The sequence below is a fragment of the Ailuropoda melanoleuca genome, chromosome 14, assembly GCF_002007445.2.
Source record: "Ailuropoda melanoleuca isolate Jingjing chromosome 14, ASM200744v2, whole genome shotgun sequence".
In the NCBI taxonomy this organism is placed as follows: domain Eukaryota; kingdom Metazoa; phylum Chordata; class Mammalia; order Carnivora; family Ursidae; genus Ailuropoda; species Ailuropoda melanoleuca.
The window spans coordinates 95,920,984-95,941,205 of NC_048231.1; the positions used below are offsets into that span (position 1 = coordinate 95,920,984).

The 20,222-nt window shown below is 33.2% G+C and overlaps 1 protein-coding gene and 1 long non-coding RNA gene across 2 annotated transcripts in view; one reads left to right on the forward strand and one right to left on the reverse strand.

Moving 5' to 3' along the window:
• Positions 1 to 20,222, reverse strand: part of CDH19 (cadherin 19) — a 93,716-nt gene that overhangs the window by 30,017 nt on the left and 43,477 nt on the right. Inside the window, exons 6-9 of the mRNA XM_002922054.4 lie at positions 14,655 to 14,836; positions 13,850 to 14,103; positions 9,519 to 9,640; positions 575 to 696 (exon numbers count right to left, since the gene is read on the reverse strand). Coding sequence (XP_002922100.1) covers positions 575 to 696; positions 9,519 to 9,640; positions 13,850 to 14,103; positions 14,655 to 14,836 — 680 coding nt within the window. The remainder of the gene's footprint in view (positions 1 to 574; positions 697 to 9,518; positions 9,641 to 13,849; positions 14,104 to 14,654; positions 14,837 to 20,222) is intronic.
• Positions 16,373 to 20,222, forward strand: part of LOC117796062 — a 42,187-nt gene continuing 38,337 nt past the window's right edge. The window contains exon 1 of the long non-coding RNA XR_004620404.1: positions 16,373 to 16,497. This is a non-coding gene — a long non-coding RNA (uncharacterized LOC117796062). The remainder of the gene's footprint in view (positions 16,498 to 20,222) is intronic.

A 20,222-nucleotide genomic window follows, 5' to 3' on the forward strand; every position in this document is an offset into this window, starting at 1 on the left:
ATGAAGTAATGGTGATGTGTTTCAAAATTAGTCTGCTCTCTATTCTTTGCATATCTAGCAATTCATTTGACATTAGGTTTCTTTTGTGTTGGTATGTCTGATATTGTAGTTATAAGCTACAGAAAAAAAAATCCAGCTCATTCTCTTCATGTTTATGCTTATATATCATGTTTCATGCCATGATGAATGAAAAAATAAAAATTAATTGAAATATGATTACTTATTCTATAGAATTACAGAAAAAAGAACTTTTCTTTATTGTATTGACAAAGCATAAAAGGTTTACTATAAATCCCCAGTGTTAGCAGATTTTTCAAACATTTGAGGAATTTTAAAGTGGAAAGCTTGAAGCTTACATTTTATTATATATTTTATTATAAATTTAAAAAAGAAATTTAAATTTATATATTTTTAAAAAAGAAATGTATACAGAACTCACAATATAAAAGTAGTAATTCATATAGTTAAAAAAAGCTTATTTTTATCATTTCAAAATGGGAGGAATGGTAGCAAAAGTTATTATATATAATATATGGCAATGTTTAGACATTAACAATTTATTGCAGGTCCTTACCTGACCAGAGCCTGCATTTTCACAAACATATGTGTCATAATATTCAGAGAACTCAGGAGCATGATCATTAATATTAAGAACTTGTACATACACAGGAACTGCAGAAATTTGTTGCACATTGTCTGCAAATTGAATAAACAGAATGAAAATAAAGAACGTTAATGCTGTCTTTAGGGGGAAAAAAGGTCATGAAAATTGCATTACAAACTGCGTGGCATATTTCTATTTTCCTTGAATAAAAGCTACCTGAACACAGAATCTCTATTATAAATATATATTTATCAAGAATACAGCCTAGGAAAAAATGTTCTCAACACATTCAAATCAGCCAATACTTATTAAGCACCTTTTACTTGCCATAAGCTATAGACAGAGCTGATGAGGAAAAGTAATGAAAAAGATGGTCAGGTTTAGGGACACCTTCCTAAAATCCAGCAACTGTTGAATATATGTATATTAATGCATTTAATTCATTAATAATGAATTATTATCCTCCCTAACTTTACTGATAAAAACATTGAGAATTTAGTTCCACAAATTACAGAAAAATGGCTGGTCTAAGGTCATAGTTGAAGTAGAAAGGGCAGTTTAAGAAGCCAGCAATAAGTGCTCTTAATGATGGCATTGTTCGGTACAATTTTTAAAAACAAAGACAGAGAATAAGGATCTAAATAAATAAATAAATTTTAAAATGAAATAAAATAAAATCTAGGTAAAGTTTTATGTATACATTTAGTTGGGAGGATTTTCTTAAGTGAGCCAAGAAATACAGAAACTATGAAGGAATGTGAAGATATGGTTAAATACATTTTAAAATGCTGCCCTCCACCTACCCCACCCCCCCAAAAAAAACAAGTTAAAAAAAGCCACAACAATAAGACACCAGTGATCTGGGAAAATGTCTGCATCATAAGATAAAATTTTAATAGCTCTAATTTATAAATTCTGACAGTTGATATGAAAAAAAAAAACAATTTGGGGAAATAATCACAAACCAGAAATTCATGGATGAGAAAATTCAAACGATCAATGCCAGTTTTTCACTATTGATATTTTGGACTGGATAATTCTTTGTTTTGGGGGGCTGTCCTGTGCATTGTAGGATGCTTAGGAGAGCATCCCTGACCTCCAGTAACTAAATGCCAATAGCCTTCCCCACACTAGTTGTGACCATCAAAATTGGCTTCAGACATTGTCAAAGGTATTAGGAAGCAAACTGCCCACAACTGAAACATGCTGCTCTATGATAATATTCACAAACACTCCGGCTCACCAGTAGTGCAGACGATGACGACTTACTTAGTCTATGGGTTCTGTGTTAAACATGAAAGATAGTACTGAGAAATAGTAGGGATGTAAACATTTTCTGGAACCTAATCTGGCAGTAGATGGTAAGAGAGAAACTACACATATCTTTGTAGTAATTCCGTATCTACTTTGGGGAAACCTATGCTACAGTCCAAGTCATTAGCATATGTAAAGAGTATGTGATCCAATTTATTTAGAATTTTTTTCATCTCAAATAACTGAAAATAACCCAAATGCATATCTAAAGGGAACTGAGAAATAAATTACAACCACACTATGAAACTGTGTGTGCTTATTAAAAATGAATGAGTTAATGTAATAAATGTAACAAACATAGTGAGTTTTAAAAATAGATTTTAATCTTGAACCTCAATTTGACAAAAATGCTTATCTACTGTCTCGGTTGTTTCTTTGCAAAATGGAAAAGATACAAGGAACTAACCTTATAAGAACTGTTATAAAGATTAAATTAATTAAAACACATAAAGCATTTATAAGATTACTTACGACATACAGAAGCAATAAATATTAAATATTATTATTTTATTTGTCTACTAATCAGCAGTGATATACATGGCATTTTGCAAAATGATAAAAAAAGCAAGCTGCCACATAATATATTGTGTATTAGCATATTTTAAAAGTTTTTTTTTAATTAAAAAAATGCTGTGGGAGGTACATACAATTAAAGAGTGAGGAGAGGAAGATCTCTTTGTTGTTTTAATGCTTTTATTTATAATATCCTGTTCTTATGTTATTGGAAAAGCATTATATTTGCAATTGTAATTTGTAAGGGTAATACATTAAAAAAAAAAGGCTTAATTCTCCCTGTTGAAAATAAGGGAAAAGATTTTCCCTCGTTCCTCATCTTAAAGCATTTACTTCAGGAAACTTGTAATTTAAGTTTGTTTTTTTTAAATGTATGTAAACCCTTGAAAATCTGAATAAATGTCTTGCCAACTTCACAAACCAGGTTTGTCTTTCTCAAGTACTGGGAGCGAACTCTTTGAAATATAATTATCAAGGAAAATAACACTCCTTTCTCCCAGTTTCTCTTGGAGGGTAGAAGCCTCATTTCAGCAAAGGCTTTGACGAAGTTCAAAACTACCTCTTGTCATAAAGGTCTGAGAAATTTAGTTTCCCTTTGGATAAAGCCAGTTAGCAAAAACAGATGGTTATGTCTACCTAGTGAACATAGAGTGAACTATGTGTGACACATGATGTTAAGTCTTCCTACTTGAAGGCTAGTATTTGGTTATCTTGAGAACATGATGCTTGATTCTCCAATAGGGTGAAATTTCTTTCTGACTTGGAAATCTCAGCAGATCCCTGTAACACACATCAAATTCTGTTTGAATGCTTTTCAATTATAAAATTGTTTTCTCTCTATTCCACTATTATGCAGTTGTTTTCTGGGGTGGGATGAGCCAGTTTGTAATTATTTTCCCAATAAATAATAGCAGCAGTTATGACAGAAATTGTAATTTCCAATTAATTAAAATTATAATTTGCAAGGTTTATTACATACCAAAAAATCTAGCCTTTAGTATTTATCATCTTAAGATTTATTGTAAAAATTACCATCTTGAGACTCTACTGTGTTATGCTTGGGATAAAAATAGATAAATAAAACATTAAGATATGGCTCTTTCTAGAGATTTCAAGATACAATTATTCAAAAATTAAGGCTCATATTTTTTATGGGTTACACACATAATATATACCCATAGAATAACTTTTTGCTTAAGTAAATAAAAAGGAAAAAGTATTTCAAACACAAATAATTAAAAAAGAAGGAGGAAATTCATTTAAAGTTTTTATATTTTTTCCTGGAAAATCTGTTTAAATTTAAGTTTAAATTAAAATTGTTATGACTGTACAAAACATACATATGTTTTCACAGCTTCATTTAAAAGTAGTTAGTAGTTTTATTCACTTAGTTGGCATGCTGATAAATAGCTTGGTGCTTAATTTGGGAAGGTTTCCAGGAAAGAGCCAGAGTACAATGAACTTCATTTTCTGGGGAAACAAATGTTAAAATGGAACATCTCTTTCCTACAATCAGCATAACTGTTACATTGTAAGTTTCAAGTTATTCACCTTGTGCAGCAAGTGTATGCAACAATATTGTAATCCCTAGTTTTCTACCATTCAGGTTTTTGTTCATCTTGCTATTGAGACTTAAATGGTCAAAAATTACTTTTTAAAGACTTATTTATTTATTTTAGAGAGAGAAAGAGAAAGAGAGAGCATGAGCAGGGAAAGGGGCCGAGGGAGAGAATCTCAAGCCGACTCCCTGCTGAGTGCAGAGCCCAACTTGGGGCACTATCCCAGGACCCTGAGATCATGACCTGAGCTGAAACCAAGGGTCAGACATTTAACCACCCAGGCACCCCTCAAACAATTTTTTTGTATTGATACCACATTAATAGGAAATTGGCACATACAAATATTTTCTCCAAAATTGTTCTAAAATGAGTTTAATGTTGTGGAACAAGAAAAAATCCCAGGGAGAGAACAAGTACATGAAAATTGGTTACTTGGTGTTACAAAAGTTTCTTCTAACCAATTTTTCTTAAAATGGAACAAAAAATTCAAAAAATCTTTGAAGATGAGTTAAATATACACTAACTTTGTGACTTTCTGAAAATGTTTATCTAATTATATTTTATTTTGGAATTTCATTCCCAATGCTGTAACTTTTCAGCTTTATAATAAAAATAACAGTGGGAATATAATCTCTTTTATCTAAAAGTATTATTTTTTATTCTAAGAAAACTGATTTAAAATGCCGAGCAGAGCAGCATGAACTGTATAATTCCTGTACTTGATAACATTTCTAAACACTTATTTCTGAAAGTGATTAACTTCTAAGTATTAAATTCTGTGTAAAATAAATATATTCAGGGGCGCCTGGGTGGCACAGCGGTTGAGCGTCTGCCTTCGGCTCAGGGCGTGATCCCGGCGTTATGGGATCGAGCCCCACGTCAGGCTCCTCCGCTGTGAGCCTGCTTCTTCCTCTCCCCTTCCCCCTGCTTGTGTTTCCTCTCTCGCTGGCTGTGTCTATCTCTGTCAAATAAATAAATAAATAAAATCTTTAAAAAAAAAATAAAAATAAAAAAATAAATAAATATATTCAGTTTATATTCAGTTTGCCTTTCACAGGCATTTACAAATTTGTTTTCCTTGACAGCATTTTTAATCTTCCTTTATTTATAATTATTATTATTTTAAAGATTTATCTATTTATTTGAGAGACAGTGAGAGCATACACATGTAAGCATGGGGTGGTGGTGGCAGAGGGAATGCGAGAGAGGGATTCTCCAGCAGACTCCCCGCTGAATGAGGAGCCCCATGTGGGGCTGGATACCAGGACCCTGAGATCATAACCTGAGTGAAAATCAAGAATCAGATGTTTAACCAACTGAGCCACCAGGCATCCTTATAAATTATTTGTTTTAATATGATACTCTATAACCCACAAAATTTTAAGTTTAAAACTTTACTAAATAAATTGATATGTCTTGCATCAAGTGACCAGCTTCCATGTTGATCTAATCACATTTTATGAAATTCTGTATCTAAAATACAATATCTATTAAACATCTTGTTTTATTCTATTGTGTCCCTTGAATTCACTTTGAAACCTTATTTACTTGTTTTTCCTCAAAAGACTTAAAATGTTTTCAAGTCCACTAATTTATTGTTTTTATTTTTTAAAGATTTATTATTTATTTTAGAAAGAGAAAGAGAGCGAGCGTGTGAGCCGGGAGAGGGGCAGAGGAAGAGGGAAAGAATCCTCAAGCTGATTTCCCTGCTGAGTGTGGAGCCCATGGGGCTCGATCCCAGGATCCTGAGATCATGACCCGAGCTGAAATCTGGAGCCAGACGCTCAACTGACTGCCACCCAGGTGACCCTTCTTTATTGTTTTTAAATGTTTACATGTGTTTAATTTGATATCTTTAAATATAAAACAATTATTATAATATACATATGTTCTGGCTTTAATGTTTCAAGTGAAAATTTATTTTAAAAAACATGTCTTTTTAAAATATTTTTATTTATTAGAGAGAGTATGCACGTGCACATGCATGCACATATGTGTGTGGGGTGGAGAGGTGGAGGGAGAGAATCTTCAAGCAGACTCTCCACTGGGTGTGAGTCCCAATCAGGGCTTGAGTCCATGACCCATGAGATCATGACCTAAGCCAAAATCACAAGTCAGATGCTTAACCGACTGAGCCACCCAGGCACCCCTAAAAAAACATGGTTTTAACATACTTTTGCACAATAGGATGCTGTTCTTCAAAATCTATTCAAAAAATTAATCATCTCCTAAACTCCCCTTCACTGACTATAACATCACCAGCCACACGTGCTTTCATCAACAAATGAACATGGACAAAGCAACAGCAACAGGTGATGAGCACACCTCAGGGCACAGTCAGAACAAGTATCCAAGGAGAATCTGGCTAACATACTCATAGAGAGTATCAACTGTTTGGCCCCGAGGAGGTCATACAACAAGAACTAATTTAAACCTTACATTTGAGCCAGTAATTGAAATAACGTTGTAATAACACTTTATTTTTTAAGAGTAAAAACAGAAAAATGAAACTTGGTTAAGATTATTGTGCATATCTCTAAATCAGAAAACACTGAAAACAAGTATCATTTCTCACACTCTCAGTAAGAAACATTGTGGCACAGCATGGCATAGGATTAAGACAGGCTTTGGAATCAGATATAATTGTGATCAATCCCTGGTTTCATCATTCAGGAGTTGGGCAAATAAACTGCATAAGTTTCAGATTCATCTTCTCTGAAACAGGAATAATGTTTGCTTCAAATTTTTATTAACAGCTATAAAAATGCTATTAACTGTCGAATTTTACACAAAGTATATATGCATATATATACTTTTATAAACATATATTTATTTATATGTAATAAAAGCAATCTATTTAATAAAATGTAATTCCTGAAAACTCACCTTGCAAAAATACGTATTTTATAAACAAATATCTAAAAATACAAGAAGTGACAAAGCCAGAATTTTTTTCCTTGTGAATCACAAATGGTACCCAGTTTTTACTGTCATTGTTATATTTTTATTTTCCTCAATATATACACCATTATAACACCTATGGTCTTTAGTGCAAATCTATGTAGTAGGTAATATTGTAAACTACAAATTGAAACAGTTCGATTGCCTGAATACTATATGGTTGCACACCCACTCACATATGTAAGTACATTATAGAGAACATTTGGAGCCACTGTTTTCCTTAAGAAGGTGAAACCTATAGATCAACTGGTACGGAGCAATAGTTTAGTAAGATCTCAGGTCCCATCTGATTATTTCTGTCGTGCTGGTTACTGAATCTTTGGGTATCACCTCTGAACACAGTAGTGAGATAATTAAACTGATTAGATAATATACTTTGTAATATATATGCAAACATACATACATATGTTCCATTAATAATTTTTTGGGACAACAGCTATCTTACAACCCAGAGATTTGTGTGACTGTTTTTATTTCATTTTGTGATGGTAAAATTTACTTCCACTGTCTTAAAAAAAAGGGCAGGGTCAACACAGAAACACTTTAAACAATGTCTCTCTAGAGAACTTCATGAAACCTTTTGATAAAAAGTAATTATATAATTAATGGGATTCGGGTATAATTGGCTTATCTCACCAACTTTTCATACCAATCACTCATTCATCCTTTTTTCTATTCATTTATAAAATATTAGAATGCTTTTTGTCTCAGAATACACATAACACATTTTGAAGATTCTGCTTTCTCATAACTCATATTGTAGCCTTTCTAATTTAATATTCTTACAAAAAATCTCCCTTATATATAAAATAAGCTTACAGTTTATATACATTTATTAAAACATGCTCTTGTAATAGCTAAAAAAACATTTTATAGGGAAACACATTTTTCAAAGATGTCAACCCTTCCCTTGAATTGATTCGAAGTCTTTTTCTGAACAGTTTTGTAAATAGTGACATTATAAATAATTTGTTCTCAGAAAACCCAAAGAATAAAAGCTTCTTGCTTTTAGCAGAAGCATCTTTGTGTTTTCTGACACCAAGAGCCTTGGCATTTCTTCTGTTGCAGCCCACGTTTATTCCCTGTAACATTTGTTCCTCAGTCTTTGTTGTTAAATTAAATGGAAAATTCAAAACACAGACTCGGTCCTCCTGCAGTGTTTCCATAGAGCTATTCAGTGCATGACAAAAAAATATGCAAGAGATGCTTTCCACTCCACCATATTCCCCAGCCACTGCTCAATAAGTAAGGAATAAGATATATGTTTAAAGGATTCAAAAAAAGCCAGAAAAGTAAACAAGATTATTAAAATTTACACAAAATCAGTTATAAAGGATGCATTCCATAACATTTCACATTCACAAATTTAATTATTTACTGAACTATAATAAACCTAGCAATTAAATAAAGGGGATGATCTTGATAATCTCTTATATTGTGTTATATCTATTCCTTTGAGCTTAAATTAATCAATATGGTTGACTTAATACCAAATTAATTGGTAATTTTGAAGACACTATCCAAGTAGTGAATTAGGATGATTTTTATCTACTTTTTACAACCTGAAAATGCAATCATCTTCCTATCTCTGGAAACAAAAAACAAAGGCCAAAAAATAAAAAACAAAAATAAGAACACACAACAACGACAACTGGTCCCCACTGATTACTGAATATGTGACTATCAGCACAGCTTCCAATGTGAGCTTGATTTGAAAATAGAGTCTGAGTATGATTACTGTTTGTGATGTACCAATGAATGTTTGCTGTTTGAATCCTTCATTTTCTTTCCCATAATTTCCTTGAAATATGATTATTTTTAAATGTCTAAAGTTTTAAAAGGCTGTGTTGGAGTGTTACCCTGTCCCTAATGTCCAAGAGTATATAGCTAACATTTTGTTCCAGAAATAGAAGAAGGCACAGGCATTCTGTGTTTTATTTCTAGACTAGTCCCCTCATGAACTAATATAGTCAGTCTAAACTGATTATGGCTAAATGGTATGACGTTACTAGTCAATTTTAAATTATATTAAATTTAAAATTTTAATTCCCACTCATTAGGTTTACTATTCTTTGGATAGTAGTAAAAGAATGTGTAACATTAATTAAACATTTCTTTAAATTAAAAATTTTCTCTAAGGGAAAGATTCCTATGAAATAAATATTATAACTTTTTTCTACCTATACGTATTTTTTAAGGGTCAATTTTTTTGGGGGGGGGTAATATACATAAGACTTTCTTTTTACATTAAACTCATAACTTAAAAGAGAACCCATAGAAATATATATTAAATATATCTCAGTTAAAACATCTTGCAAAATTTATATTCAATTTGTCATGATAAAAGGTCTTAAAGTATTTAGTGGTAAGTATATAAATAAGCTATAATAGGAATGAACAGACATTGGTAATCTAAAATAATAAAATACAACTATATGAATTGACATTATATATTATTTAACTCCAATTCCAACAAAATGTAAGCTACCTTCTTCCTCTACATTTGGAGATTATTGAATGGTTTAAATATACGCTGAACCAATGTGTGGTCCTAAATGAGTACTTACATTCTTCTGTAGCTATAATACTTAGGTTGTACCAAGCACTAATCTCTCGATCAAGAGGGTTAGTTGTGATGATTGTGCCATTATCATCAATACTGAACACTCTGCTTCTGGTCATAGAATACCTGCACCAAAAAAAAAAAAAAAAAAAAAAAAAGGCATTTATAAATTTTATTATTTTGTCCATATAACCGTGATATATAAAACCTTTTGGAGGCAATTAGACAAGTTAAACGCATGCTCCATATAGCAAATGCAATGCTGAACAATTTTTAGAAAGGCGCATGAATATATTTAAGATTCAACTTGGTGAGGATTAAAGAGAAAAAAAACTACACTAAAATGGCCTCAGATTTAAATTAACATATGCTGAATCTAAACACATGTAATTCATTCTAAATTCCCAAAAGAAAATTTTAATAAGTGAATGAATTAGCTAAAAAGAAATGGTAAAATGTCATTTGCAAAATTAAGAGAAGTACAAATAAATAGCAGTAAAAATTATTGCTTGTTAACCTTGTTTTTTCCTTTGAAGCAACGCAAAGTATATCTTCACCCTAAACTGCTGAGTCTCTTTCCTACACCATTTAGATGCTTGCTAAATTTGTGAATTATAATTACCCAATTGCTGACACATGAGAAATGTTCGGTTTTGTTAAATAAAATGCTTTGATAATATTTAATAAAAAGGAGATGTGTGTGTGTGTGTGTGTGTGTGTGTATATATATATATATATATATATATATATATCCCTCAAAGTAATGATAGTAGATGGAATATGCTGTTAGAGCATGCATGGAAAGAAGCCAGATAATAAAATTCCCTCATTCAAAAGCCTGGAAAATGATCTTAAACTCCACAATGAAAGGAGCCTTTGAAGTACTCAGCACGTCTTATCTGCTTGCAAATGATTAATAATAAAAATTAAAGAAGAATAATAACTAGGGTTCAATGATGACTTCTCATTGCACGTATATTCCTGAAGACTTTGATGAGACATCAATGAAGTTTGGCATAATTATGTGGCAAGAGATGAGAATATTTTAATCCTGAATTGACAGGTCTCTAAAAATATCACACTGATTTGTAGACTGGTGTTCAGGGGAGAATTAAAATAGAAATTACAGAAAATTAAGCTTTAGAGGAATTTGGTTTTAACTCTACCCCATTTTAAACCTTTATAAGCAATTTACTGACATATCCACAAATGGTCACATTTCCTACTTAAGAGATTTGTTGACAGAGAGCAACAGAAGTTTAACAGTTAATATTTTGTATAATATATCTAGAATATCCTGTTTCTATAATAAATCATTCCAAATAAAACCAATCAAATGTTTGACATAATTTTCAAATAAAAGTTTTTGAAAATTATGGCTTGAGTCATCAGTAACATTCTAAATAATAGTCAATACACGCCACTTAGGAAAGATGTGTGCAATACGTTTTAGAAAGAGCTTGAGCTAAAAAGCTTAAAATGTGATGTTTTGATGTCTGGTTCATTTTGGAATTCCTTTTTATGGAACTTTTCATTCCTACAAAAATTCTAAATGAACACAATGTGACTGTGCACTGTTTTCCTACTGCCAGCAGCTCTTGCCTGAATTTAACAAATGGTTCTTCCACGCATGCTTCTCCAGATACCTGCCTGTGCCTCTTGTTCTTAATCCTCATATGCCTCTACTAAAGTACATTCCCATTTCACAGACTAAACAACTGAGATAACGTGAGAGCCAACCCCATATGCAAAAGCTGGCTTTTTCCAAGTACGCTGCAGATCCACTGGGTGTTTCAAGGATTTTTAAGTGCTTCCGTTAGAGCACAGATGAAAGATGTTCAAAGACAGCTCTTCCACAGGAGAACACCGCTGACACACCCAAATACCCACAAAGCTCTTCCTGTTTCTCACACACATGACTACTCAGGTTATTAATCTTTTTATGTGAATGTTTGGTAATTTCATTGAAGGAATTTCAAGCAATTGGTCTGAATTCCTGGGTTTGGAGTCATTAATAGTATTTCCCTATAATATTGTTTAATGTCTATGGGATCAAAAGTTATGATCCCTCTTTCATTTCAGACAATGTTAACATTTGTCTTTTCTTTTTTCCCCCTTCATTGTCTTGCTAACGACTGATCAATTTCAGGTCTAATTACTGCATTCTTTCTTTATACCTGCACCCCATTTTTCTTAAACATTTACCACAAAGTTTATTAATTCACATCAAGGCATATTTTCTCATGCTTTTCTGCACTTAACAATGACAACAATGGCAAGAACAATTTGTTAAGCCGGTTTATCTCACCCAAGACTTGCTGAAATTGAGCCTAAGAATGTCCATACTTCAGAGAAATACCAGGTAATTCTTACATGGAAGGAAAAACTAATTAATATGAGTTACTTGAATTACGTATAATGTAATTTTTTACTATGTGTTAATTTATTTCCCCCAAACAGGGAACACCCCTGAGGTCAAAATAAAATGCCCTTTAATTTCCTTTGGTTTCCCTATGTCTTACCATGTAGTGAGTATTAAGGAAGATATACCACATTAACACTCAAATTGAAATCATTTATCATTTGATTTGAAACATTTTTTAGATCTTTTAGATCTTTTGCATAAAAGACATTAAAAAATATTCTTTTGATAGCCACTCACAAAAAATTTTAAAGTAATTAATTTCATTATAAAGGTAAAAATTATTACTAAAATATTCTTGGTAGAAAATAAAGTAAGCAGGGGCACCTGGATGGCTCACTTGGTTAAGCATCTGCCTTTTGCTCAGGTCATGATCCCAGGGTCCTGGGATCAAGCCCCATGCCCCCTCCCCTGCCCCAGCTCAAGCTCTCTCCGTCAAATAAAAAAAAATCTTAAAAAAACAAAAAAAAGAAAGAAAAGAAAGTAAGTAACCACCAATAGTGATAATATAAAACAACCCCAGTTAATATCTGGGTGTGGCTCACTTATCTGACTCAAAGACAAGAAATATTTTTACTTGTAGTAAACATACAACTCTAGAAATTTTGTATTATTTTTAAATCACACCATGCTTTTAGCTATGTTCACAGTCATCACTGTCAAACATTTATCATCCATTGCCTTAATTATACCACTACAGTTAGATATCTAAGTTGTTTCCAACACTTTATTATTATAAATGATAATATAATAAACATCTTAATCTTTAAAGCATTTTTTTAGAATTATGTATTCTTTAGTATTCTCAAAAGAGCAATACATAGGTGAAGAGATATACTAGTTAAAAAAATCTAAATAATTCATTTACTGGGTTATAATTATATATATAATACCACATATATACTTCTATTCATTACTAAAAGTACTACTACTAAATAAGAGCTGTATCTACATATTACAAGGCAATGTTTTATGATTAGAATTTACAGTGGTGAAGTGGGAGCATTCCTCTGTCTCAAGAATCTAAAGAAGCTTCTGTGTATCGTTGCTCCTACAAAGTGCAAAGCGATAGTCAGCATCTTTTTTTTTTTTTAAAGATTTTATTTATTTATTTGACACAGAGAGACCGCCAGCGAGAGAGGGAACACAAGCAGGGGGAGTGGGAGAGGAAGAAGCAGGCTCCCAGCGGAGGAGCCTGATGCGGGGCTCGATACCAGAACGCTGGGATCACGCCCTGAGCCGAAGGCAGACGCTATACGACTGTGCCACCCAGGCGCCCCCGTAGTCAGCTTCTTAATAACTACATGGAAGTTTGTAAAATTCTCAGAACTGTGAAGTGTGGAGAACAGATGAGTAAGAGAAGGTGGTGGAAGGAAATATAACAGGTTTTGTTTTTATGTCTAACTAGGTCTAATGAAAATGAAAATATTGTACCTGAAAATAACAGACTAGATTAATAGATAAGTATTGTTTAATTGCAACACAGAAACATATTTCTAACCGACTGAACTTATTTCATTTTCACTACTTTAAGTGGTATCCTGTGAAAGCTTTCTCAATTTTTGAATATTAATTAAGTAGTATTTAAATGGAGCACATATTGGTCAGCTTTGCTTCTGACTTGGCATAATCAATGGTTTCTTCTCCCTCACCTACTTACCCCAATTAGTAGAGTTGATTTCACTGAATTTGAAATTTTGATTGCCTATTTATTGTACAACTGCAATTGCTTCTTTCACTACAACTTTATCAATAGTGAGCTCCCTGTTTTAACTGATTTAAATTGTTGCAAATTTAATAAGTACCTTAAAGAGGAATACAGATTTATCTTTGTTACATTTCTATGAAATTTTATTTTCAGGCTAGTTTGTATTCACTCATATATTAATACAAAGCTGGCCTTCCAAACATACCTGATAGGAGAATTCCTCTGATCTGGATCTGTGGCAGAGACCATGCCTACAAATGATCCATGCGGGCTTTCTTCAAAGATTTCAAATACGTAATATGGGAGGAGGAAAACAGGGGGTTCATCTTCGTCTTCCACCTGGATCCTAATGAAAGTGGTGGAAGCTTCAACATGGTATTCCATGAGCTGCTCATCAACATGGCGGTTTTTAACATTTGCTCTAATACGATATTGGTTCTGGTGCTCAAAATCCACTTCCTACAAAGAAATACAATGTACAGAAGAAGAAATGGCTTCAGTAACCCAACACATTATTTAGAAAAAAGTTTGGGTTATGAAGTCTCAGTTGCTTTGTAGTTAGATTTTGCTTCTTATGTACTTGGTTGGATCCCTCTGATATGATCATTAAGCAGCTGCACGGCAAAGCCCTGTAAGTATTTTGTTATTTTCATCGGTTATGCGATGTTTTGGAATAACAGTTACATTTTTTAGGATTAAAATTATACTTGTCTGGGCATAAATATCCTATAGAATTGAGAATTAATTTTTTTTTATTTAAGATCTTTCCAAAACATTTGTCCTCTAAAAGTCTTTTAAAAAAATAATAAAAAACTGTTCTACAAATAATTTGAAACTCTGTAATAACTCAGTCTCATCTCTAAGTTCCTCTGCTCCCTAAATCATAAACCACAGGTTCTCATTTCAATTACTTAATGAAGCAATAACTAACTGGCTACACAAAATAATTATATGTATTTCTGATTTGATTTTGTATTCTTCTGCAAAGTCAATATTGAAAATATATCTACCTTTTTTAATATAACTATTCCTTCTTGTGTCTCATTATTAGTAATTACGTCAAATGTTTGTGAATCATCTTCGATGCTATAATCCATTTCTGCATTCTCTCCAATGTCATTATCATATGCCATGATTTTACCTATTGAAGTTCCAGCAGGTGCAGATTCAGAAACAGTCAAGCGGTATAAACCTTTAAAAACAAAATTCAAGATATTTCACAAAAATAATAAACATAAGAAACTCCCAATTTTAGTACCCTTTTTTGTGGACTATGGGAAAACCCATACTCTCACTTTCTACCAGTTACTTTTTCTAAATCAATATCTATCCCTTATTTATTTTTGTAATCTGTATTTTGTATTTCCTAATATCCTACTTGAAGACTATTAATGTCTCTCAAATCTGGCTTAGGAAGTCTTAACAGCAGTGCATATAATTTTCAAATTTCTATTCATACATATACTTTGTTGATATTTTTGGATTTTTTTTACTATATCCTTCAACCATCCCAATTAAATTTGATAAAAATAGTTTTCAATTTCACTTAAGCATTCTCTGATATCTAAAGTTACTAGTGGGACACCTGGGTGGTTCAATCAGTTAAGCACCTGCTTATGTCATGAACCCAGGGTTCTGGGATCCAGGGCCACACAGGGCTCCTTGCTCAGCAGGGAGCCTGCTTCTCCCTCTGCCTGCCACTCCCCCTGGTTGCACGCTCTTGTTCTCTGCTGTCTCTCTCTCTCTGACAAATAATTAAATAAAATCTTAAAAAAAAAGTTACTAGTAAATATAAATGTGGATTAGAGATGGGAGAGAATAAAGCAATAAGTGAGCTCTAAGTATAATAGTTTAATTTTTAGATTCTGAGCCTAAGTGTGTTGGCCATATTGGAAATGAGGGGGGAAAAACGTGGATCCACAGGAGTTAGTGAGTGGATGAAGTAGGAAAACCACGCTGGAGTCAGATGACCCCATTGTTTTGGTCACGTGAAAACAATGGCAGTCGTACTTGAAATACACAGATGTAAATAAAAATAGTCGAGCTTTGTTTCCTTTATTTTTCAGAAGTAACTTGCATGAAACTGATAAAGAGTTTGCTATTTGTAAATTATTATTTATGGTTTATGTTAAGATGTGGGAAATAATCATATTTGTCAATATTCTAAAGAATGAAACTTGGGGGCCTGGGTGGCTCATTTGGTTAAGTGCTTGACTTTGTCTCAGGTCCTGATCTCAGGGTCCTGGGATCCAGTCCCGTGTTGGGTTCCTTGCTCAGCGAGAAGCCTGCTTCTCCCTCTGCCTCTGCCCCTCCCCCTGCTCACGTTCTCCCTCTCAAATAAATAAATCAAATCTTTAGGAAAAAAGAATGAAACTTTGTAGAATTTAAGAAAGGAACACATAATAATTTTTTTCTTAAAGAGATTATTGCTTTCCTTAAGAATATAGCAAGTCACTTCACAGACTGCCTTGTGAAATTGTCCTCTCTTTTTTTAACATGGGACAAATGTTACTTAAAAGTTGCTGATATTTCTACTATTTTCAGGAAGTAACAGCTTAACTGTGTTGCACAAAGTGTTATGTTTTTTTTTTCCCCATTGTGAGAAAATGCATACTTGAGAAAATACAATTTCAGGAAGAGGGAAGAGCAAGTCAAAAGACCACAAAACCAGTGGCTGGAGTTTTCCAGTGACAGAGAGTAGGTCAACTGCCTGGTGTTGGTTTGTCCATGAAGAAGGGGTAGAATGCTACTACATGAACTTCCACAGGTAATGGAACAGGACTGGACGATGGCAAATTGCTTAGGACAACGGAGGTTATATTAAGGCCTGTGACTTCTTCTCTGAGTGACATGGTAAGACACTTAAGTGATATGATCTGACCTGCATTTCAACAAGATCACTAAAGTTGTGTTGGAAGTGGACCAAAGGAGAACAGAAGTGGAAGCAGAGAGACTAGATGGGAGCCTATGGCAATAGTGGAGACAAATTAAGTGGGTAGCATGATCCAAGGTTCCAAATAAAATTGGTGAGAACTGTTCAGATTATGGATATTTTTAAAAGGTAGAGCCAATAAGATCTGCACAGGATTGAATTTTGGATATGAGAGAAAGAACAGAGGGGAAGGTGACTTCAAAATCTTTAAACAAAGTAAGTTTCTATTATCAGGAGAGATTGTGTGTGTGTGTGTGCATGTGTGTGTGTGTACATGTGCATGCTCATAGAATATTGAAAATAAGAGACTAGCAGGAATTGTGCAGAACTGATCATCAATTCAGTCTGAGTTAGAAATTAGAATTGACCTAGATTTTACCCAGGGTAATCTATGTTGGATTGTTTGAATTGAATTGAATTTGAATTGAATGGGTAAGATTTTGCACTGAGCAATGAAGGCTGGATTTGGCAGTCTTTGAAATGCTGTAAAAAAGGGAGGCTTAGACGAGGTGGCAGACATGATCAGGAACTCAAACACATGTCAAATTTAAATGTATATACCATATAAATGATGATATTGAGTAGACAGTTGGATATCCACATGTGTGTTTCATTGGAGAGGTTCATACTGGAAATGACTCTCTGGGAGTTGTCAGCATAGAGGTGGCATTTAAAGTCCTGTATCCAGATGAGAGTATCAAGGAGTGAATGCAGATGGAAAAGAAATGTATCCAGATGAGAGTATCAAGGAGTGAATGCAGATGGAAGAGAAATGAGGGTCTAAGGCTTGATAGCAGAACTACACCAAAGTTTACAGTATGTAGAGATGAAAATGAAGCAAGGAAGACTATTAAAAAGTGACCAGAGAGATAGAAGATAAAGTACATGAGAACAGAGTAATCCTGTCAAATTCTGATGAAAAATCACTATATTAGGACTGAGAATTGATTGGGTTTAGTTGCACACAGATTATTGATAGAATTGACCAGATTAGTTTGGTGGAGCAGCGTGGATGAAACCCAACTGGAGTGGGCTCCAGAGAGTTTAAAAGACAGTAAATAGGTTGATGAGTTTGACAACACTTTAAAAATTCTTTTCTCTAAAAGAAAAGAAAATGAAGCATGGTTAGCTAGATATGGAAGTGAAGTCAATAATGTATTTATTTTATTTTGTTTTTAAAATGAAAACAACAACCACATGTTTGAATGTTAGTAGTAATTAACAGGCAGAGTGGATGCCCTTGATTGAGAGGTGAGGGGAGGTTGTGCATATCAGAGGAGATATGTATTAAATATTTAAAATGAGAAGAGGATAATGGAGTTACAATAAGGGGAAGTAGTTTGAATAAGAGTAAGGAGGTCAGCATGCTTCTGTTCTGGAAGAATAGTCAACACACATATTTTCACATGATTATGGTGTGGGATAGAAATAGAGAAAGGTATTTTAAAGAGTGAGGTAACTTTATGGTGATAGAATCATGCTTATACATTCCTCCTATCATAATAATTGCTCATGATTTCTAAACTTGCTTATAAATTTATTTCTGCAGCTAAGACAGAATCCCTGGGGCGGGGTGGGGGGGGGGAGAACTCCTAAGAAAAAAAAATTTCTCCTAAGAATTTCAAAAGAAATTCCTTCTGAAGCACTCTGAGTGATTTAACTTGTATTTATAACTTAAATTATCAGAGCAGTTGGGGCCTATTCATGCTAAGGAGTAAAAAATACCCACACATATATGGTCAGTTATTTTATGACAAAGGAGCCCAAAATATGCAATAGCAAAATATCAGTTTCTTTAATAAATGGTGTTGAAAAAGCTGGACAAACGAATGCAAAAGAATGCAACAGAACTATTATCTTACACCAGACACAAAAATTAATTCAAAATGGATTAAAGACTTGAACTGAGACCTGAAACCATAAAACTCTTAGAAGAAAACACAGGCAGTAAAGCTCCTTGACCTAGGGCTTGGTGATGATTTTTTTAATCTGACACCAAAAACAAAAGCAACAAAAGAAAAACAATGAGTGGACTATATCAAACTAAGAAGATCCTACACAGCAACGGAAACCATCAAAAGGATGAAAAGGCAACGTATTGAATGGTAGGAAATATCTGCAAATCATATATCTGATAAGGGACGAATATCCAAAATACATAGGAACTCAGAGAACTCAAAATCAAATAATAATAATAATAATAATAGCAATATTAAAAACGGGCAGAAGATCTGAATAGATGTTTTTCCAAAGAAGGGATACAGATGGCTACGGATACACGAAACAATGCTCTATATCATTAATCATCAGGGAAAGGCAAATGAAAACCACAATGAAATATTATCTCATACCTGCCGGAATGGCTATTTTTCAAAAGACCAGAAATAACAAGTGTTGGTGAGGACATGTGGAAAAGGGAACCCTTGTGCACTGTTAGTGGGAATGGTGCAGCCACTATGGAGAGCAGTATGGTGGTTTTTTGAAAAATTAAATATAGAACTACCTTATGATCCAGCAATTCCACTTCTGGGTATTCATCCAAAGAAAATGAAAACACTAATTAGAAAAGATACCTGCACTCCCATGTTCATTGCATTATTATTCACAATAGCCAAAATATGGAAAACACCTAAGTGTCCATCAAAGGATGAGTGTATAAAAAAATTAAAATTAGGATACACACACACACACACACATTACTTAACCATAAAAAATAATGAAATCTTGTCATTTGCAACAACATGGATGGAGTTCAAGGGCATGATGCTAAGTGAAATAAGAAAAAGAAAAAGACCATATGACTTCTCTTATATGTGAAATATTATACATATATTTTTCATATATATGAATCATAGGTGAATATAGAAATAGGTGAATTGTGTTTCTGTTTTTAGTTTTAATATATTGAATAAAAATAAAAATAAAATTAAAAAAATATTTTCATTTCAAATCATTACTATCATAGGTAGAAAAGTGAGTCCCCCAAAATATATGTGTTCTAATATCTCAGAATCAATGAACATATTACATAAAGTGGCAAAAAGGAATTAAGGTTGCAGGTGGAATTCGTATCAGTAATCAGCTATCTTGAGATGCAGAGACTGTCTTGGTTTATCCAAGTGGGCCTGATCCAATCACATCAGTCCTTAAAAGTGAAGAAGAGGCATAAGTGTGGGTCAGAGAGATGACAGTGTGTGTAGGATTTGACACCCTTTGCTGTGTTTGAGGTGAGTGAGTTATATACAAGAATCAGAAAGATGCCTCAAGGAGCTAAAAATGTCTATCAGCTGACATCCATCAAGGAAACAGAGACCTTAATCCTACAAACATAAAGAACTGAATTTTGCCAACAACCAAATTCAAAGAAATGGATTCTCCCCAGGATCCTCGAGAAGGGAACACAGCCCTGCAGACACCTTGAATTTAATCTGGTGACACCTATAACAGATTTCATTAAGATAATAATTTGTTTAAGACATGAAGTTTGTGGAAATTGTTACAGAAGCAATTGAAAAAAAATACATTACTCCATTTGTATTTGACTTTTCACACTAATAAAAAGTCATACAGAGTAATTAAAAAAATTATTTTATATAGTTTTAGTGCTGTTGCAGGGCTTTAGATGTAAACACTAACATCTGCATAT